The 23032-nt window shown below is 37.2% G+C and overlaps 1 protein-coding gene and 1 long non-coding RNA gene across 3 annotated transcripts in view; both read left to right on the top strand.

Annotated features, from left to right (window-relative positions):
• Nucleotides 1-969, top strand: part of LOC114297127 (ABC transporter B family member 2) — a 53137-nt gene extending 52168 nt beyond the window's left edge. For both annotated transcript variants that reach the window (XM_082895897.1, XM_082895898.1), the window contains exon 12: nt 280-969. In XM_082895897.1, the coding sequence (XP_082752023.1) occupies nt 280-827 (548 nt within the window). In that variant the 3' untranslated portion in view covers nt 828-969. The remainder of the gene's footprint in view (nt 1-279) is intronic.
• Nucleotides 970-16740: 15771 nt separating this feature from the next.
• On the top strand, nt 16741-21808 carry LOC145802951 (uncharacterized). Its single transcript, XR_014344815.1, has 3 exons — nt 16741-17490; nt 19742-19820; nt 20086-21808. It is a non-coding gene; the product is annotated as an uncharacterized LOC145802951 (long non-coding RNA).
• Nucleotides 21809-23032: the final 1224 nt, after the last annotated feature.

Below are 23032 nucleotides of genomic sequence, written 5' to 3'. Positions count from 1 at the left end.
ATTATATTTATTATTATATGTCATTTATGTATATGAATATTTAACTCAAAAGATAATAATTTTTGAAGTCTAGAGAAGGAGAATATATAAATTTGTCATTGGATTCCAAGTAATTTTATTTATACCTGTAATGTGTTTCCTGTGTGTCCTTTAGTGTTGGGAAGTGTCTGACGAGTATCGGTATCGGACATGACACATTATCTTCTTAGAAGGGTCCGTACTTCTTAGCTACTAGTCATTTTTATCGAGTCTTAAAAGTGGAATTGTTGACACTCACAGGGAAAGATATCAAGAAACTCAAACTCAAATCTCTCCGGAAGCACATTGGCCTAGTCCAACAAGAACCAGCTCTCTTCGCCACATCAATCTACGAAAACATACTTTACGGGAGAGAAGGAGCCTCAGAAGCAGAAGTAATCGACGCAGCAAAACTAGCTAATGCCCATAGTTTTATTAGTGCCCTTCCAGAGGGCTACTCAACCAAAGTTGGAGAGCGAGGAGTTCAACTCTCCGGTGGCCAGAAGCAAAGGGTAGCCATTGCTCGGGCTGTTCTAAAAAACCCGGCTATCTTGCTACTAGATGAAGCCACGAGTGCTCTAGATGTGGAGTCAGAGCGAGTCGTGCAACAAGCTTTGGATAGGCTGATGAAGAACCGAACCACGGTCATGGTGGCCCATAGGTTGTCCACCATTAAAAATGCAGACCAAATATCAGTTTTACAAGACGGGAAGATAATAGAGCAAGGGACTCATTCTAGTCTTGTGGAGAACAAGGATGGGGCATACTTCAAGTTGATCAGCTTACAACAACAGCAACAACATTGTTAGCCGTAACAACCTCAAAAAAACATCTTCTTTTACTGTTGTTATTTTTATTTTTATTTTTCGATAATAAATCTATTGTTTCTATGAAAAGACAATAATTACACATGTTGAGAAATGATTTTACATTTTAGAATGGGTTTGTTTACTCTTCTCTCTTCATGTTCTTTCTTGTTTGAAATGAGTTTCGTGTCTAAGCTAAAATATATGAACAAAGGATTGTTTAAAATGCGAACAATTGAACAAGAAATGTCTCCTAAACTATTGAACAAGAGATGATCAGAAACTCAGTATAATTTTTGAAATGTTAATAATTAGGTATTAAACCTGAACCAGAGGGGTGCCAGTGTAAGAGTAGTGCGCTATATATACAAGATCAAAATTAAGCTGACATTAATCCGAGAGACAAGTGGCTGAAAAAAATATTAAGGAGCCCTTGTTATTAAAACAACAGTAATTTAAGAGGTGTATTTTGGATGGTTCGGCGGGGTTGAAAAGTTAGTTTGAGTTTGTGCTTAGCCTTCATTTGGCATGTCAGACTTTTTGATTTTGTAACTATTTTAGTTACAAAAAAAATAAAATAGGCTTTTTAGCCCAATAAAACAAAACATTACATGCAAATTATAATTATTTTATTTTTTCTCTCACAAAAGTCAAAAAGTCAATCTCAAATGAGACTTTTTAGCCCCATGTTAGAATAGTAAAAAAACCAAACAGTCAACTCACATCCCAAATGAACCAGTATTGTCAAGTCCATTCACGTTTGACTTTTAACTCGAACTTGTTTATCCAAATTTGACTTGACTATAATAAATTGAACTTGGGCTAGGTCCAAATTGCTTGAAATACTCACAAATTTGAGTGTTTTTTATTTTTATTTTTACAATTATGTTAATTAATTTATTAAAGTTTGACCCTATTAATTTTTTTTGGATTAAAAGTTATTAGTAAATTAAAACAAATAACTTATATCATAAGAGAAAGATGGAGAAGAGAAATTAGAGAATTGAAAAATCGTTGTGGTTCTGTAACAGTGTTTGTCATTTCTGAGTGAAAAAGGAAAAAAGTATTTGTGTTGTGTTATTTGTGTAAATAATATATAGTAATGAATATGATCTAAAAAAGAAAAAAGAAAAAAAAGGCCTAATTAGTGCACATTAATGTGTGTTGGGGAGGTGAAAATTATATACACAATTTTGGTTTGAGTTGCTCTGGTTTGTAATATATTATTCAAGCCCTAAAAATTTCGAATTGAGAACGAATTACTTGGGTTGAACCCATCCAAATTACACCCTAAACCATGTCATTTTTACACATTATTGGGTCTTTATTTGGGTCCATACATCATTTCCCTACTTGTCATTTCCATTTTCTTTAAATTATAATAAGATATATATATGGATAAATTACACTTTACGCCCCTCAATTTTATACCCATTTTTATTTTGTCCCTTGACTTTATAATTATCTCAGTTAACCCCCAAACTTTCACTCAAATTGTATTTGGGTCCTTTTAGATAACTCTATTTCGAAAACTAACAAACAACAATTACGTAGTAGTAGTAGTAGTAGTAGTAGTATAAATTACATTTTGCTCTTTTGCATTTTTATCGAAATATCACTTTAGTCTTTAACACCTTTATACTTTTATCAAAATCTCACTTTAGTCTCATCATTTTAGTCTCTTCGTTAATTTTTTTAAAAAACGTTATATGACTGAGTGTAAATATAATTTTACTTAAAAATTAGGAAGTTAATTGAGACAATTAACAAGTTAGGAGTACAGTGAAATTGAATTTAAAATGTAATTTACTCTCTCTTTCTATACATAGAGTAAAAGAGATTAGTCACCCATTTTGGAACAAAAAAAAATAAAAATAAATACATAAGGTCACATTGATGTTTTGGCTTTTGTTTTCCATGTTTTTGTTCTTATAAGTTGTTCTCCCTCCCAACAGGGTCCTTTTGGCCCCTCAAAATCATGACTATTAGAGTTTTCCTAAGGTACAAATTTTGGCATTGAAAAATGAGTATTGCTATTCAAGCTAAAAAATTATATCTACTTTCTAGACCTAATGATGTGGCGCTCTATTAAATATCTAAGTCAATTATGTCTCTCATTTATTCTTTGGTTATTAATCAATCATTTTGTTGACAAATTACTGGGTCTAGAAAGTGAGTTTAGAAAATAAACTTGTATATCATTTTTTTTTTTTTTAAATAGAGAAAATTTACCACTGGTCTCTAACTTGGACTCTCTTATTTTCATATACAACTAATTGACTAACAAACAGAGGGGTAGTTAAGATTGTTTTTTAACATTTAGTACAAAAAATTATAAAAGATTAAAAGCACAAAACAATAACAATAATTTATAGTAGTTGTTGCTTCTCCATATGATCCAAAAGCCAAAAAACACAAAAAAATAATTTGATGTGTAGTGTCTCTATTCAAAAGCAACTTGCAAAAATAAAAAAGGGTTGAAAAATTCTAGTTGAAAAAAATAGGATGTGCAAAGCAAGCAAGCTTATCACATCATCATCTCCAACAAACTGTTTTTGCTTTTATGAATGTTCGATGAAAAGAGTGAAAAGTTTCTTAAAGCATTCGAAGAATTTCTTCATCCAAGGATTCAAAGTTTGATAGTAAAATCTTAACCACATGTTTTGGATTATAGCCAATGGAAAATGTTTATTTCTTTTCTTTTCTACCATGTGCTTATTATTTATTGTATGAAATTCTTTATTGAATTTTCGTATAACTGGACGCAAATATAGGCAGAACTAACTCAAAAAGAGGGGCCTTCATATATATTTTAAAAAATATATATTAGTAAAATAACAAGTATCCTTAATTTTTTGTTGCTTGTACCTCTGCATAATTTAGTTGCATGCATAAACAGGAAAATTACAATTTTTTTATTCACGCTATGCACGAAAATCACTTTAAATATTAGGTGAATAGATTGTGTGTAAAATAAAGAAAAATGTCTCATCCTCCCATTTCATCACTCCCAATTGCACCTCTAATAAGGTAGCAAATAATAACAACCGATCTACTATTTTCAAAGTGTGGGACCGCTTCACACGAAAGTGAGCCACGTCATTAGGCGTGACATTAGTGATACAAAATTAGAGGAATGTAACACAATTCGGGCAAAGATCTCATATGTATTTATTAATTTGAACCCTACTGCCTTTGTATATAGGAAAAAGTTTTGTGAAAATGTTCTTTATATATCGCGTTGTTCTTTTTCGTATGACTTAACAAACTTAGAGTTTTAAATAGTGGCTTACAAGTATAAAGTAATAAGTAATATGTATTTAAAATCAGATGATGTAATTGTGAATTTAAAAAAAAAAAATTATCAATAAGTAAAAAAATTTATACATACTTTCATACCAAAATGATGTAGGAATGACAATCTTAAAAATATAAATCACGTTGATAAATCTTTATTTTAAAAGAGAGATGACTCAGTGCCATATCATTTTAGAACACAATTTTATATAGACTTTTTATTTCTATAGAATTACTCTTTTTAAAATCATCAATCACAAAAAAGAGTTTTACGATTGCAAAACTAGCTATGTCGATTATGAATCGGATTGTGAATATATTATGAAGTGCACTTATACATATACAATTTTTTATTTTACTAACAAATTAAGGTATATCAATATTAGAAGGCAAAAAATTCATACATATCACTGATATTTAAAATTAGCAGTAAACTTGTTAATAGTTGCTTGGACGTGAGTTATTATGTGGGATTGGTGTCATATGAATTGCTACGATTGATTTCTTTTGCTCACATATCATTTACCAATTTTCTACTTGTTTTAGCAAAATGGGTGTTATGTTGCTTCAAGATATTACTTGTTGGTTGGTTTGTTAAAGTGATTGCTGTGGTATATTATGTTGTTCAATTGATTGAGCATAAATTTAGCTTCTGATTGGTTTATTAGGTATCTTTATGAATGTATTGAATTTTTGAGCCTTACCCATTTGTAATTTTCATTGTCTTGCTGTTACTAAAATTTGAAACTAAAGTTGTTATTGGAAAACCTGTAAAAATCAATTAGGTAACTCTTATTGTTTGAAATGATTTTTGATTTTTTTGTGTATATAGCATTTTTATTTTAAAAATTGGTTAAATTAGTTTGAATCACTAGCTAAATTAGATAGTGATGCTGGGGCAAAGTACAAAATTGTGTTTCTAAACAATGATTCTACACCCATATTCCAATATGATGTTTGGAACGAATTCTCAAATCACATTTCCACAACTCTGCAGAAAACTCTGTGTGGGGCGCGTTTTTCAATTTTTTTTTTTTCAAATTTGACGTAACCGATCGTCCCACCGGACGTCCCACCGGTCGTCCAGCCGGTTGACCGGAACAGTGCAATTTTTTTTTTTTTTTTACAATTGACATATGTTAATTTTTATATATTCAAAAAAAAGATTTTTCGAATTTTTAAATTTTTTTTGTAAAGTTGGTAATAAGAGAGAGAGAAAAGAGAGAGACTGGAATGAAAATTGATATGTTCACTATTTGTTATTGTATATCTGTGTGTTACAAGAGAATGAGCTCTCTCTCTTTATAGAGAGGAGAAGGAGACAAAGCATACGACAATACACATGGGTTAGCTCTCTTTACAGCTGAATACATAGTGGTTAGCTCTCTTTACAGCTGAAGGTAGTGGGTAAGTGTGTGGTAGTGGGGCTCTTTACAGAAGTGGGTCTCTTTACAGCTACAGCTATAGTATTTTATATTATATGTTAACAGCCCCCCGCAAACTCAAGGAGGGTAGGCATCGACCAAGTTGAGTTTGGAAACAAGATCACGGAAGCGCCCAGGAGGATGAGCCTTGGTGAAAATATCAGCAGGTTGATCGGCAAAAGCAATGGGAAGAAGATGAACAGTACCACGTGTAACATGCTGTCGAATGAAATGGCAATCAATCTCAATATGCTTGGTGCGATCATGAAAAACATCATTGTGAGCAATCTGAATGGCACTCTGATTGTCACAATAAAGAGGGGTAGCGCCAGAAGAGGAAATACCCATATCAGTGAGGAGCCAGCGAAGCCAGAGAAGTTCTTGAGTAGTATCAGCAAGGGCTCGGTATTCAGCTTTGGTGCTGGAACGGGCAGTGAGGGATTGTTTTTTGCTATGCCAAGTAAGAAGAGAATCCCCTAAGAAGAAACAAAATCCCGTGGTGGAGCGTCGATCCGTAGGATCCCCAGCCCAATCAGCATCAGAGAAGGCACGCAGTTCAAGAGATGAGGAAGCAGAGTAGTGAAGGCCATGGAACAGGGTGCCTTTGATGTATCGAAGGATGTGGAGTAGAGCAGTATAGTGGGGAGTGCGAGGAGCCGACATGTACTGACTAACAATGTGAACAGCATAGGCAATGTCAGGACGAGTCACTGTGAGATAGACAAGACTACCGACGAGCTGACGATAAAGAGTAGCATCAGGGAGGAGAGCCCCGTCGAGAGGAGTGAGACGAATCTGAGGATCAACTGGAGTAGATGTAGTTTTGCAATCAGTAAGACCAGCACGAGCCAGAAGATCGGATGCATATTTGGCCTGAGATAAATAAGAGCCAGTAGAATCATGAGAGACCTCAAGGCCTAAAAAGTAGTTGAGAGTACCAAGGTCTTTCATCTCAAACTGACGGTGGAGAAAACGTTTGAGGTGGAGAATACCAGCTGCATCATTACCAGTGATAATCATATCATCCACATAAAGAAGGAGAAGAGTGATACCATGAGGAGTAGTCCGTATAAAAAGAGCAGAGTCATAGGAGCTAGAGGTGAACCCGAAGTCATGAATGGTAGAACTGAACTTGGCAAACCAGGCGCGGGGTGCTTGCTTGAGGCCATAGAGGACACGTTGTAGTTTGCAAACCTTATGAGGGGGAAAAGTAGACCCAGGTGGAGGTTGCATGTAGACCTCCTCAAGAAGATTACCATTGAGGAAGACATTTTTGACATCCATCTGAAAAAGCTCCCAGTGGCGAGCAGCAGCAACAGCCAGTAAACTGCGAACAGAGGTAAGCCGAGCAACAGGGGAGAAGGTTTCCTCATAATCAATCCCATATTCCTGGTTAAAACCCTTGGCAACAAGACGAGCTTTGTAGCGTTCAATAGAGCCATCAGAATGAGTCTTGATTTTGTAAACCCATTTGCAGCCAATCGCAGTTTTGCCAAGAGGAAGGTCAACAAGATCCCAAGTATGAGTTTTGTCCAAAGCCTGAAGTTCATCAGTCATAGCTTGCTGCCAAAGAGGATTAGTACAAGCCTCACGATAGGAGGTCGGTTCATAAGTATAAAAGGCAGCAGACCCAACAATATAATCATGAAGGTGGATAGGAGGTTGAGTTACCCGGTGTGGTCGACCCGTAGGAGGATCGGTGGGGGGAAGAACCGGTGGAGAAGAAGGTGGTGCTGGGAGAGGTGGACCTGCAGGGAGAGCAGTCTGGTCGGGAGCAGGAGTGAGCAAGGGCGTCTCAATGACGGAGGGACCTGTATCAAAGTCATCAGAGAAGAGATCGATGGAAGGATTAGTAAACAATACATTAGTGGAAAGTGCAGGTAAGTGAAAGGAGGATAGAGAGGAAAACATTTGGTGCTCCCAAAAAATGACATGGCGGGAGATACGAAGACGTTTAGAGAGAGGGTCCTAACAGCAAAAACCTTTATGTTCAATTCCATACCCAAGAAAGCAACAAAGACGAGAACGCGGTTCAAGCTTGGTGCGTTCATGAGATTGAAGGAGAACAAAGCAGGCAGAGCCAAAAACCCGAAGATTAGCATAGGGAGGGGGAGTGCCATGCATACGTTCAAAGGGAGTTTGATTATGGATGACAGGGAAATGAGCACAATTGATAGTGTAGACAGCAGTGAGGGCAGCTTCCCCCCAAAAGTTTTCAGGGCAGGAAGAAGAGAGAAGGAGAGCGCGAGTAGTGTCAAGAATATGCCTATGTTTCCGTTCAGCACGACCATTTTGCTGGGACATGCCAGCACAGGAACGATGAGGCAGTGTACCATGACTCTGAAGAAAAGAAAGGAAATCGGAATCCTGATATTCCATAGCATTGTCGGAGCGAAAAAGTTTGATGGTTTTAGAAAATTGGGTGTGGATCATTTGGGCAAATCGATAATAAATGGTTTTGAGGTCAGACCGAGTTTTCATGAGAAAAATCCAAGTAAACCGTGAAAAATCATCAATGAAGACAACAAAATAACGAGATCCCCCCATAGTAGTGGTAGGGGAAGGGCCCCAAATATCCGAATGTATAAGATCAAAAGGTGCACAAGAAACAGAAGTACTTTTATTGAATGATAAAGCAGGTTGTTTGGCAAGTTTACAGGGTATACAATCGAAAGTATCTGGAATTACATGACCCAATTGTCCACTAGAAACCAAAGACTGTAAGCGAGTAATAGAAATATGTCCTAAGCGACAATGCCAAAGATGAAAAGGAGATAAGGAGGAAGCAGATGCAGGAGCAGCGATCTGAGGAGAGGCAGGAACATGAAGGTGAATGAGCTCATAGAGACGTCCGTGCTTACGGCCGATCCCAATAGTCTGCCTCGTCTGAGGGTCCTGCACCAAACAATGAGTAGCAGAAAAGGTGACAGTTAGACCAAGTTCACATAATTGACCAATAGAGATAAGGTTTAAAGTGAGAGCAGGGATATGATAAACTTGAGGTAAAGTTAAGGAAGAGGTGGAAACAGTACCAAGATGACGGACAGTCATGAGAGAACAATCAGCAGTTTGAATTGAGGGAATATGAGGAGATGAAGAGATGGAAGAAAATATAGTTGAACTGGAGGTCATATGATTACAACAGGCAGAATCAAAATACCAAGAAGAGTTACCTGGAATTACAGACAAAGCAGTAGGAGGAGGTGTACCAGAAGGGAAGAGAAGGTGTTTGAACATGGCCTCGACATCCGTTGGAGAAAAGAGAGGGGTAGACGGAGCCGGAGACTCAGAAAAACCCTCAGCGGCAGCAGCAGCAGTGGCGGTGTGAGGAGACTGATTCCCAGAATGAGATTGATTCCTGGAACGATGAAAGCTCCCCCGAGAAGAACCACCGCGAGAAGAGTGGCTGTTGGAGGATGAGCGGGATGGATGGCGAAAACAATCCTGTTGCAGATGACCAGGACTAAGTTTGTTGCAATATCGGCAGGTTCTGACCGGGCAATTGACCAGGAGATGTGTGGAAGGAAGGCCCCGATTTTGACAGTAGAGGCAGGCAGTGGTCCGCTGGGTGAATGATGGCCGGTACGGGGGAGTGGCAAGAACAGAGTCCACATGATGAGTTTGGAGAGTACCAAGACGAGTCTCTTCGGATAGCAACTCAGAAATAGCTTGTTCCAGAGTGGGCAAGGGATGGCGATGAAGAAGAGAGGCACGTACGGGCTCAAAAGATGAAGTGAGAGCCATGAGAAAGTGCACCAACCGTTGCTGATTACGATAAGCAGTAAATAAAACAGCATCTTCTGGGTGAGGCCAAGTTGGTTCGGAAAGAGCAAGCTGGTCCCAAACGGAGTACATTTGAGAAAGGAAGTCATTGATGGACTGACTAGATTCTTGGCGCATCCGATAAAGTTGGCTCTGAAGTTGATATTGATGAGCAAGACCAGTATTCTGGTATCGTTCTTTCAAAAAATCCCAGATGTCTTTTGCAGGAGTAGTGACAGAGTCAAGCTGAAAGCGACCAAACTGAAGACTGATAGAGGTAACAGAAGTATTTCGAAACCAGGTAATGATTTGGTAATTCTTACTGTCCCAGTCCTCAAGGCGATCTTCATATGTAGGAGTAGCAGGAGAAACAGTGGTTTCAGCAGTGTCTTTGACCGGTTGGGTCATGTCCCCGGTGATAATTCGCCAGAGCTTCTTTCCTTTGAGGAAGGAAGACATGGCTTGGGCCCATAGAACATAGTTGGAACCATCCAAAATAACAGAAATGGGATGGGAGGCATCAGGACGATCCATAATAATAGTGGAGTAGGGCTAAATAGAGAGGGAGAGACCTGTAGGAGCAAAATTTGGTAAAACAGAGTGTACCAGTGAGTCCGGAAGGTCGAAAATAGCGAGGAAAGGTGGGCTGGGTAGAGATGATGTCAGCAAGATGGAAAATGATGTCAGCGGCGCACGTTAGCAGGGAAGGCGTGCGGCGCACGGTAGCAGAGGGGGCTGGCGGCGTATGGTAGCAGAATGGTGCACGCGGGTGCACAATAGCGGAACGGCGCACGCGCGGCTCACGGTAGACGAACGGCGCACGCGGGTGCACGGTAGCAGGCGCGGCGCACGACAGGGCAGGGTGGAAGGCGCGTGGCAGCGCGTGTGAGAGTGGCAACGGAAGCAGAGACGCGCCGAGCAAAGAAGCGGCGCGTGAGAGCGTGTGAGAGCTTTTCTGGTGATGGGCTTGGTGCCGTTGGAACCGTAAGGAGATTCCGAGCTGTTTGGTGTAGTCCACTGTGTACGGGACTAAGCACCAAAATTGAAGAATGCCAGAAATGTATTACTGGGCTCTGATACCATGTAAAGTTGGTAATGAGAGAGAGAGAAAAGAGAGAGACTGGAATGAAAATTGATATGTTCACTATCTGTTATTGTATATCTGTGTGTTACAAGAGAATGAGCTCTCTCTCTTTATAGAGAGGAGAAGGAGACAAAGCATACGACAATACACATGGGTTAGCTCTCTTTACAGCTGAATACATAGTGGTTAGCTCTCTTTACAGCTGAAGGTAGTGGGTGAGTGTGTGGTAGTGGGGCTCTTTACAGAAGTGGGTCTCTTTACAGCTACAGCTATAGTATTTTATATTATATGTTAACATTTTTTATGTGCTTTAATAGAATTTTAAGTTGTATGTTTAGTTATGAGTTGTAAGTTTTTGCATCAAATATCATATGTTACATCAAAAATTCCCCACTCAATTCAAAACTTTTTTCAAAACTCTTTTACTAAACAAATTTTCTACACTCAAATCATAATTTCAAAACTCACAAATTTAAAATACAACTCATACTCTCAAATCATATTTACAAAACTCTATCAAACGCAACCTAGTTTTTTTTTTATCTACTTTTGCTGGTAAAGTTGGAGTTTCTCTACTGACACTATCCATGTTCAAACCTGACTGGCGGTCTCATCATATCCAACACTGAAACCATTCGATCATTCCTCACCACAGCCTCTAATGACCATTTTCTGTCCCTAGACCTCCTGAAAACTTCTTCTGACCTCTCTGTCCAACCCTTCGTGCCTTACAAATCTCTCCGATCTGTCTGGTTTGCTTCCTAGCCTTCCATGCCCAACAAAAAATGTTTTTGGACCTCTTGGGCTTGGATGATGTTGATAGTTTCTTATTGCCTTTGGATTATGACATACTGTAGATTAGGAAAAAGGTGAACGGAATTTATGGATCATGACGGTTCATTAGGAATCAATAAATTGGGGAAAATATCTAGAATTTGTGTGACATAGAGGATTATTTGGTGAGGCTGACAAATCAAACGATATTTTTAGGATCTCTTGTTGTCTTGGATATATTTAGAATTGTGACCATTATCTTTATTTTTCGTTTTCTAGTTGGAACTTGGGCTTTTGTATTCTGGGGGTTGTGATTCTAATAGTAACTAAACACATTCAATATTAACAGTTCCTATTAGATGCGACACTTGACAATATTTACTTCACAGATTTCGTGATAACTTCTTGAATATAAATAAATTGAGATTTTTGGTATCTGCATTTTTTAATCCCAGGCTATTTCCAACGGTTCACCAAATCCAACATCAAATTCAAATTTGATGAAAAAAGCTGTTTTTTGTGCTCCAACGGTTGCACCAAAACAGTATTAAATTGAGAAAACATCAAACGTTTCACCAAACTGAGGACGGCTCGCTCCTTTCACCAAATCACTGTACATAGCCGTTAAAGCAGAAATTTGTAAAAAATTTACACATGGTGGTCGACCACCTGGTTAACCACCTGGTCGACCCCCTAGTCGACCACCCGGTTGACCAATCGGTCGACCAGCTCATGGAAAAATTGGCCTGCGAACTGGTTCAAATGGTTCAAATTACTGGTTCAAACGGTTCAAAAAAAATTTGAACCGGTCGACCCACCAGATGTCCCTTTCCTTTTTTGATGCACACTACAATAACCATAACCATTGGAGCTATGCGTATCAGATCAAGAAAATTAACTTTTTTTTACTCAGATTTGGTGAAAATTTTGCTAAACCGTTGGAGATGCTCTTATTAGTTTTTGTATTTTTGAGTTTAGTTATTGCTATAAGCTTGTGCTATCTTGACATTCCTTATCTTCTGAGACTGTAACTATTTTTTATTTTTTATTTTTTTGATTGCTGATCGTAGGTGCTTGTGTCCCACAAGGCCAAACATTATACCCAAGAGGTTGGCTACACTATGACAAGGCATGAACCTTGCCTCGGTGACCTTACCTTGGCAACCCACTCGGTGCTCACCACAACCACTTGGCGACTATATGTTCATTGACATTCGCTTTGCCTTGCCCTGCCCTACTATCACTCTAGTAAAAAATGGCATGCTAACACTGTATAGCTTGTCCAAGCCAGAAGAAGGGCCTAGGGACCCCCTCAGGGTCGGTGCCTTGGTCATGGGATGCCTGATCGACCCATGACCCATGAGCATGCGTTGGATTAACAACATGGTTAGGGTTGAAGGATCATTAAAGTTGCTATGTTCACCCACTTGGGGTAAGCCCACTTTGACATGAGACGCCTTTGCACAAAGACCTAAATTGACTAAGTCATGTGATACCTTAGAAAGTGTATCATACTTACCCACTGGGGTATCTAGTAAGGTGTATCATACTTGCTAAACATAACCCACGAGTAGGAATGGCAACGGGGCGGGGCGGGGCCGGGGATCACCCTCCCCGTCCCCGATCCCCGATGGCAGAACTTCCCCCCGTCCCCGTCCCCGACGGGGAACCAACTACCACCCCCACCCCCGCCCCCTAACGGGGATCGGGTTTCCCCGACCCCGAAAATCCCCGGCCAAAAAAACAACATCAACAGAATATTTGGGCTCAAATACAACATCAACAACATAAAAAAAAAAAAAAAAAATCAACAACATCTCAACATCAACAGATTATTAACAATAGAGAACAGATCAACCACACAAAAAAAAAAAAAAATTGATAGAATAAGACAGATCTGAGAGAGAGATGGCCACGGCAGAGGCAAATCTGCAGATCGAGCAAATTGCAGCGGTGAAGAGCTACTGAGGGACGACGGCCACGGCAGAGGCAACGGCGTCGGCAGATCGAGTCGACGAAGGAGGTAGAGGCGTCGGAAGAGGCAACGGTGTCGGCAGAGGGAAGAAAGAGAGAGAGAGAGAGAGGGACGATCGGAAGAGTGAGGAGGTGAGAGTGAGACAGAAGAAAGCGTGAGAAGAGAAGAGAGAGAGAGAGTCTGTGAGAGAGAGTTGTAGTCTTGTTGATCTGTAAACAATGAAGATATATATAATATATTATAATATATAATATTATTATTTATAGCCTGTAATCAAACATAACCAAACATACATATATATATATATATAAACTATAATATAAATCGGGGGATAACCGGGGCTGGGGGCGGGGCGGGGGGCGGGGTCGGGGCCGGGCCGGGGTCGGGGATGAAATATATATCACCGTCCCCAGCCCGAATATCACCGGGGATTTGTTTTTAAATACCATCCCCGGCCCGTCAGGGGTATTTTTCGGGGAAAAACCATTCTTATCGGGGACGGGGGGTCGGGTCCCCGTCGGGCCGGGTTGAAATTGCCATCCCTACCCACGAGAGTGAGCTAGCCTCTATGGCCGAACTTATAATAAAAGGATGTCTTCCCCTCCATATGCAGTTAGCAAGCTTTCGCTTTAGGCATAGAGCTTCTACGTACATCATAAGCTATCCTCTCGTATTGTCACACTCTTTCTCTTTCTACTCTAAGGTTGCCTTGTGATTAAGTCTGTTGAGTTGAGTCGAGTATTGTACTCCTTGGGATTAAGGTTTGTTGAATTGAGTTTTGTTAATTTTATGCCTCTTCCCAAGCTTTCAATTCAAGTTGTTGATTTCAGTTGTAAAATGCCTTATCCAAAATATGCATCTGTATGTTTTTAATGTAACATCACTCTTGCACTTTTACCGGTTTACATGTTGTGTTGACAATGTTTACTGGCTATTTGGTTGGATATGCTAGATTCAGAGCACTTTTTAGCCACAGTCCTGTTATGGTACCTCTAGAGAAAGCATGCTAAGTTTTTATATATTTATTTTTATCTACTTGGAACTATTAAAATGGCCGTCGAGTGGAGAAGAAAGATTCATGTAGCCTATCCCATTTGATGGGATTTAAGGCTTGGTTTGGTTAAAAATTATTCCATTTTGCGCACAAGAGTTTTCTTTTGCCCCGCCCCCACCTTTCTTTTTTTCCTACCATTCTTTGTGGTTCATTTGGTAATAGTAATATCATAATTGATGATTCTCTTATCCTAATTTTCAGAATGCTACTGGAGGCATCCTGGGATTGGTTTGTGCCATGCTCTTAGAAACACTTCTTTTCATAATTAGAACTTCCAATCAAGATCCGAGATCATCTTCTTCGACTTCCAAGCTAAAGAAGGATCAATAGATTTGGTGTAGAGGTTGATGTTGTCCCTTATTCTTGTGATTGTTAGACTTGTAAAATTTATTAGGTGATTATTTGTTTTGATCAGTTGAATGAAGAGGCAGTTGTCCTATAGTCTTTCACTTGCAAAATTTGCAACAAGTCAAGTTAGATTATGTGTGGACTTTGATTTTCTATTTAATGTATGGTTTGTGATCCGTAAGGAGGTTCAAAGGGTATGGTTTAGTTGTAGTGGTTGAAAAGAATTTTGAATTCCGTTGGTCACCTTTCATGGTCTATAGACAGTTGCATAAAGAATTTCAACGAAATACTGCAAACACCAAAATTATGTGCAATTGACAAGAGTTCGTGAGGATTTAGAAATTTTGAGAATCTGAAGTCTCTTGATTTTAATTTCTTGTGATTTCACTTTTTGTTTTTGGTTCTTTTGTACTAGAGTTTTCAAACATCAACATGGTTCTTGAACTTCTGATCAACTTGAGTGATGTATATTTTATATCCTTTATGTAAAACTACCTTGATAAACATAGTCACCCAACAATGAAATTATGGGTGGCAATTGTGAATTATATTTACTATTTTACCCTTTTTAACTTTTTAAATAGGTTTTGAGTTACATGGGTTAATAGGGCATGCTTAATTAAATGGGTCAAATAGTGTTAAATGGGTTGGTCGACTATTTATGACACAATCTCATATAAAGGCGACCCAAACCTGCTAAATTTTGTGCTGATTTTAAGTTGTAAAAAATTGCTACCACTAGCCTATACTTGGACTAAACATTAACCCCATATTAAATTGAACTCTATATGCCCCGCCTCGCGTCAATTCTTTCGTTCATGGACTACATGGTTCGTTTGATGGAATGCGTTATAAGAATCTGGAGGGAAGTTCATTGTCAAGTAATCAACAGAAGATTGTGACTTCTCATGCGAGTGCATGAGGCAAAGTGGCAAAGATATATATAAGTGGCAATGGTTGAAGATTATAGGGCTGAAAAAGAAATAAGGGAAAAAAGAAAAAAGAAAAAAGAAGGAAAACTAAAAGCTGCTGAACAAGATAAGAAGAGGAGAAGAAAATATGATGCATGTATCAAGAATGCAGTGAAAATTAGTTATATAGGAGAATATTCATGATGCTTAACAAGTAAACATTTTTAAGTTGCAAAAGAGGACATTGCTGAGTTACAGAGGACGGTAGGACTCTTTTCAGTAGGCATTCATGTGCTTTGACTGAATCTCAAAATGCTATAGGGGTGCAAGGTTTGTATTTCATACTTTCATGGCATGTGGGATTTTAGATTTCCATGGAATTTGAATAAAATAATGGCAACCTTCTTTCAAGCCATATGATTTGTTGTTTCTAACTTTCTTCCATGGTGTTTGTGACTTATCAATTCCTTCTGAAAGAATATAACCTCACTTATCATAACCTTTTAAAACTGCAAATATGAATAGGTAAGAGTCCTTAGTAGGTTGAACTTAACAAGACTTCTCCGTAGTTTTAGATTCAGTATATGTGATTGATATTCGTGATTCAATCTATATTTACCGACTTTAATGGGTAATGGGGATGATATGCTCATCCTTTCTGATCTCATGTGCGTTTGGAGACAATTAAACTTATCAACATTTTGGTGCTTCAACATTTGAACAATTTAAATGTGGTTGTCGAAGTCTGTACTTGGATGCATCGAAGCTTGAGTTTGGTGTTAATCAGTTTTGGTACTGGGGATGTAGGGAAATGGTTTTAGCTATAAAGTATATTGAGACAAGGATGGTGTTTGGGAAGTGAGTTTTTATGTAGATTTTAGTAGATGTAGGTTTTTATGAGATAAAAAATTTTTGGTGTTTGGGAAGATAGTTGAGTTTTTATGTGGTTGGATGTGATGTTTGTGAGAGAAAAAATGAAATGATTATGGGGTTGGATGTGATATTTTGTTTGGATGTGTTTTTTTTGGTTTTGCAAAACTTTTGTCTTTTAGTGAAAAAAATGAGAAAAAAATTTGGGAACCAACTTCCCAAAACTTTTGTCTTTTAATCTTGAATGAATTAGCTAGGGCTTTGTTAAGCTTGTAATTTTTTTTTTAGGGATGATTTAATAGGGACCTTAAACATGTTTCTCTCGTTGACAAAGCTACCCCTACCATGCTGTCAAATAGGTGGGTGGATTGCAATTCTAACTGACTACCCTAATAATTCAATGTGGGAATAAATTTTTATGGCTATTGTCTTCATCTGATTTGATCCTCTTGATTAATAGGAATGGTTTTAGGAAATGAGTTTTTCTTTGAACACCCAAATAGGGCTTGAATTGTTTGTGACTGTATTGTGCTTAAAACTTTCCCCCTAGTTTTCATTAAAAAAGGGTTTGCTAAATAACTCTAGCCGAACTACTCGAAAGCTACTAGTGTTTGATTTGTTAAAAATGTATTCCAAATTAACTCATTATACGAACACATCAAGTTTGAATATGTTTTGAATCTTGTTAATTTTTAAAGTTTTGTTCAAACTTAACTCAAATAAATTAATATGTCTATGACCTAAATAAAAAGTGCATAGGCTTGGTATAACGCTCCTGCGAAGTGGTGGAAATTGAAGAAAATTTGAGATGTATACATTCACACATGTCAGTGCAAAAGGCTGCAACTCTCAACCTGCGAAGCGATGGAAATTGATTTCTCTTCCTAGAAGATTCATTTGTTCGGTGCACCGCTCGGATAACAATTGCTAGCATTCAAGCAATATCACCTCTGCAACTACCAAAACTTCAGCTAATTTGTTTGCTTGCTCAGCTGTTGGAAAGATTTCTAATGTGTTGAAAAAGAGAGTCGGTTAGTCGGTGCACAAAGCCATGTCTATATATATATATATAGATGAGTGTATACTCTTTGTTATGTTTCGCTTCTTGTCTTGGTTCAACTTCTTTGTTTCTCGGTTCACAGATTACTGCCCCAAATCCACAATCTGGTATGTAATTTAGAACTTTTCTATTCCTTTTCTTGCTATATATGGATATATTGACATCTGATTTGCATGTCTCTGTTTTCATAGGTACCTGTTAGTGTATAGACAAATTAGGCACACCACCTGCAAAATGCCTAAACCCTAAATAAACAAGTAAATGAATAAAAACATATCCAGACCTTTAAACCAGTAATATACAACTGAAATTTAAAACTAAGAAACAAACTTGTGTAAGGTTTTCATTACAAGATTTAGATTGCTCAGTTTGTGATTTTGTAGGACTGCCGAACCCATCCCATTTATTATTAATTGGTCAAGAATATATTGGTGCTCCTAGGAAGACTTGAAGTTTGAACTCGTATTACAGTCTTAGATATACAATACAAGAGATTTTGCAAATTATGCTATTCTTTATCAAAAACTTTCTTTCGTTCATTGTGATAAACAAATTTCACCTATTGAAACCAATAACATAATATTAAAAATCTAAAGTTCTTCAAAGCAAATGATATCTCATGAGACATTTATGTTGTGTTTGGTTTGGAGATTTGGGAAGGGATTTGGAAAGAGAAAAGGAAAAGGTGTGTGAAACTAGGTGAAATTTAGACATGTTTTATTCACATTTCACTTACCTTTTCCATTTCCCTTTCCAAATCTCTCCTCAAATCCTCCAACCAAACACACCATTAGTATCTGTTAAAGAATGAAGTTCAATAAGCCTATCCAAATTCCAATTTTTGCAGAACTTGCAACTGTGAAGTGAAATACCATCAAATTTTGCTAAAAAACAACTCTAATTGTTGATCTAATCCTCTTATTTAAAAGTCTAACGTGCAAATAGGCAATTAAAATTAAATGGCACATATTAAGATAGAAAATAAATAACAACAGACAAAAAAATAGAATTGTCTACACATCTAAAAATTCATACTATGGGTGTGGCACGACACCTGACAATATGCCTGAACATACAGACTAAAAAATTAGAGGGCTTCCCTAATTGAAAGCTCACTAACATAATCATATATATATATATATATATATATTCAACCATTACTTGCAATAAAACCTTGTCTATGCTAAACAATACAAAATAAATTCACTCTACGAGAGCCTTTGTTGTGAGTTGGAGCTGTAATGCTTGGTCAGGTATAAGAATTTGCAAATCTATTCCCGAATCTCCATAAACAGGAGAGTAAGATGATTTGGGTATTTGAGGTACTTTGAAGGATGTTTTAATGCTTCTTGCTTACAATTCAATATTTTGCTCTATTAAATATTGAATTGGGTTCTTGTACCATGAGTCTCAAGATCATTCACACAGATGTTAACTTTGTGAGTCTCTTTTCACATTAAATATTGAATTGGATTATTTGAGTTCTTATGTGTTTACACGCCCCTTTTTGAGACATCAAATTGGGTTCTTTGGGTTCCTGTGCTTAATCAAGACTGATTTAGTTCTTTTAATGTGAGTTGCATTTGATTATTCACATTTCCATTGGTCAATTTATTATTCCTATCATTTCACTTTTGAAAAACCAGTGTTGATGCTGTCTCATTGTAGTCCACCTCTGTTACAAATGTTTTGATTAGTTAATGAGAGGGTAATTTATAAATAAATTGGGGCGAGCTGGGTAATGGGCCGTTCTGTGGGGCGTAGTAAGAAATGACTGAGTAAAAGGGCCTTGTAGTTAGTTCGATCCAAGAAGAGCCTTGAAGTTAGCTCGGTCACCACAGTCAGAGTGGTAACAATTAGCTCGGTCATAGCATTCTGAGCCGAGATGTTCTGAGCTTTCCTTAGGACCTTGCTCTTGTTTAGCTCGGTCCAAGCTTGCTTGGGTTAGCTCGGTCTCAATAAGTGAAACTGAGGTACAAGCTACGAAGGGAAGAACCGAGCTAGCTAGAGCTCGGTCAATTTTTGCCAGTCTAACATGGCCATGTTAGCTCGATCGTTTTGTCATACTACCGAGGTAAAACCATCTCACTTGGTTTAAGTAGTGAGGGGGTGTTGAAGGATAAGCATTATTTTTCAAGAATATGATTCCTAGGAGGACTCTATATGGAGGGATAAGAGTCCTACTAGGATTGCGCCACACGGAACTTATAAAAGCTTATAATATCACCTATGGAGAGTTAACACAACTTTGATTCCTGAATTCACAGAGCTTTTGTGTTTATTGTCTATTGTGCTAACTTAGACATCAGAGGGGTTTGCGGCACACACCTGCCGGTTAGCTCACGTTTGTGTTTTCAGGTGACAAAGCGACGACTTTTGGAGGAGCGCAAGCTTGATCAACAGGACTATACGAGAAGAATTATTTCGTACTCGTACAGTTAAGATTTCAAAAAGAAATGTTTATTATGAAATGCAATGTTTTTTCAGCCTTTTATCTATTTAAGTAATGATTAGCAAATTAGCTTTTTTTGAAAGGTTAGTCAAAAATGATTTTTTTTTAATTTTTTTTTATATTGTTAAATAAGAGTTATATTTAATATTTAGAGTTTGGATTTATTAATATTTAGATGGTCTATAAGTTGATATTTGAGAGTTGAGAGTCTCATTTTGTTCTTGCTTTAAAAAATTTGAATAATTGACAGATGGATTCTCAATAGCTTCATCCTGGGACAGGATAAGACAAATTGTGGGAGATGTAATTTTTTTTATACACTATCAATATTACTTCAAAAGGAGAAAGGAGTATTCTGTTCAAGTTGAAGGGACTACAATAAGAATGGAGGGCCAAAATGTCACAGATTGGGTTTGCAAAGAAATGACAAGATGGCTATTTACTTATTGAAAACAATGCGTCATTGAAATATCAAATGAGGTTGAAGCTTGATAAGGATAATGATGTTGATGCTCTTCTTTAGACTAGGAATTGTGTAGCTTTAGTGTTTTGATTTTTAGGAACATTTTTTTTCCTTGATAAGTTTAACTTTTAAGAACATTTTATTTTAAATTTTTAAGAACATATTTTTGGTTAGGTGGAATTAAGAAATATTTCATGATAAAGAAGTTGTGTTTCTTACTACTATATTAAGGGAAAAAGTGTATATATTTTGTAATTGAGCTTTTTTAGAAAAAAGATTATGGTGGGACCAAAATTCTAAATTTTACGAAGCATGATTGGATGAGAAACTCAAACATACAACATTTTGTAAGTGCATATGTGCTACTGTGAAGCTATTAGAAGTGGTGTCTAAATAATGTGATTTTGGTAGCTATCAGAAGTGTTACCTAAAGAGTGTGATTTTGGTAGCTTGGAAGTACTATGAAAGGATGGCATCAACATTTCTTGTGTTGGAGTAGCAAGTGTGATGTTTGGTTAGAGTTGAACTAGGTTACAGTCTAGGGGTGGTAATAACAGTTGATGTAATGGTGGAAGGGTCGCAATGGTAGGGTTGATGGTGGCACACTGGTGTTGAAGAGTTGGTTGCCTTGATTATTGAAAGGATCATTTGGGAGTGTTTTTTGCAATTCGATAGACATTGTGAAAGACAACAAATGACTTAATCTTTAATACGAATGAAACTAAATGGGAGGTAATTATTGTTCTATTATAGAATTAAAATAATGATTACTTAATGGATTAAAGTACATTAGGACTTCTATGGTTATTTAATTTCTGACTTTGATAATTGCATTGAAGGTATTAGAAAGATCAAAGCAAGGAGGAGATGATATCAATAGAGATATGAGTGCAGACTCATCTTATTTCCTTGTTCAATTTATTTGATTCATTGGTCAATTGAGTTGTGTTTTTCTTTTGTTTGCCTTTGGCCTTATATGTTGGTATATAACTATCTTGCTAGCAAGTATGTAATGGTATGCAATGTTTTCATATTTTAGTGTTTTATAGTTATGTGATTGTTTTGTGTAGAGATGTGCAATTTGATTCTTGTTTTGAACTGATCGTATTCCGCTCTCAGTTTGTAATCTTATTGATGAATTTTATTATTGGTAAAACAAAAAATTTAAAATATAAAAAAAGAATTCATCTTTTATATACATAAATTTCTTAAATAAAAAAATATTATAACTGCAACGCGGCCCCATGCACGGGTTTAACTAATATTATAAAAAATTAAATTACTTCAACTTTGGTGTGACATCCATGTGATCCCATTTGGGTAGCACTAGGGAGAGATAGTATTGCCACCTGGCATGAATTTTGTGAGAGAACTTTTCACATGAGAAAGAGATCACATGGAGGTCACGTGGAGTCCTGAAAAGAGGGGGTTGAACTTCTCACTTGGGAATCACATGGGTTCAGCTGGTCCCACAATGGAAGGGAAGGAACCCATGGAAGTGCACTTTTTGAATCGAATAATGTTTGGGATTTTTTTTTTTGAAAAAATTTCCAAATCATCTCACAGTGATGTAGGTCAATAATTTATTTGTATTGTTTTATTTTTTATTTTTGTATTTAAACCAATCACAAGTGAGTAAGAATTATAAAAAAGATGTTTTTGTGGGATTTGAATCATTACTGTTTTGAATAATGCCTAGGAGAGGGAAGGAATGGGGGGAGGAAGGGGTATGGGGCTGATATTATGTATGTTTTATTGATATTAATTTTTTATTGATTAATGGTATGCCGGCCTTAAAATTTGTTTGAATTTGTTTCGTTTACAAAATGAAGTAGCTTGAATTCAATTTTTAGATTAAAAAAAACAAATTAATATTTAATTTTAAATAATATATCAGATTAATTTATTTTATTTTCTATGTGTTTAATGTTTGTATAAATTTATATGTTTGAATGATGAAATTTATAATTAATAGTAGTATTCTTTTATATTTTACTCATGATTCTCTCTCCCTTAAGAGAAATCTTAATAAGCAAATTAATTTAAGTATAATTTTTTTAAATTTAAACTCGAGTTGACTCGAGTCAAGTTTAAATTTTTTAAAATAAAATGTTTTTATTGACCTAAAATTTTTTAAACGCCTTCAATTATCTTAATTGTTAAATCAAAATTTAATTTAATTATTATTTTAACAGGTTGACTCTTGATTTTGGTAAAACCATATGCGGCTTCCTTCCTTTATGTAATGTGTACCCCACTGTTTTAGCAATGGATGCACAATATCTGGATGCTGTGTGCACATGCATATCACTACCCTTCTGTATCACTTTGCGTGGAAATGTGAAGAAGTTTGAAAAAGGTTCTTTTTTGAGAACGGTAGTGCCAGAGGCCTCCAATCCGAGGCCTTCAATTTGCCTCGAATGAGCCCTTCTTTTTCGATCATGCTACGTAACTCGAATGCCGCGGTTTGAAACGCGACTCGACATCAAAACGACGTCGTTTTGGTGTCGATTTTGTTTTTTTTTTTTTTTCCTGGTTTTGCAGAACGAAGAAGAAGAAGGAGAAGAAAAAGAAGAAGAAGGGAGAAGAAGAGAAGGGAGGAGGAGGAGGAGGAGGAGGAGGAGGAGGGGAGGGGGACCATAAAAATCGGTTTGAGGAGGAGGGGAGGCTGGGCTGCGACGGAGGCGGGGCTGCGACGGAGGAGGAAGCAGCAGCGGCGGCCGGAGCTGCGACG

This window comes from Camellia sinensis, chromosome 11 (assembly GCF_055761805.1).
Source record: "Camellia sinensis isolate YWXY chromosome 11, ASM5576180v1, whole genome shotgun sequence".
Taxonomy (NCBI): domain Eukaryota; kingdom Viridiplantae; phylum Streptophyta; class Magnoliopsida; order Ericales; family Theaceae; genus Camellia; species Camellia sinensis.
This window is presented reverse-complemented; position numbering and strand designations above follow the sequence as displayed.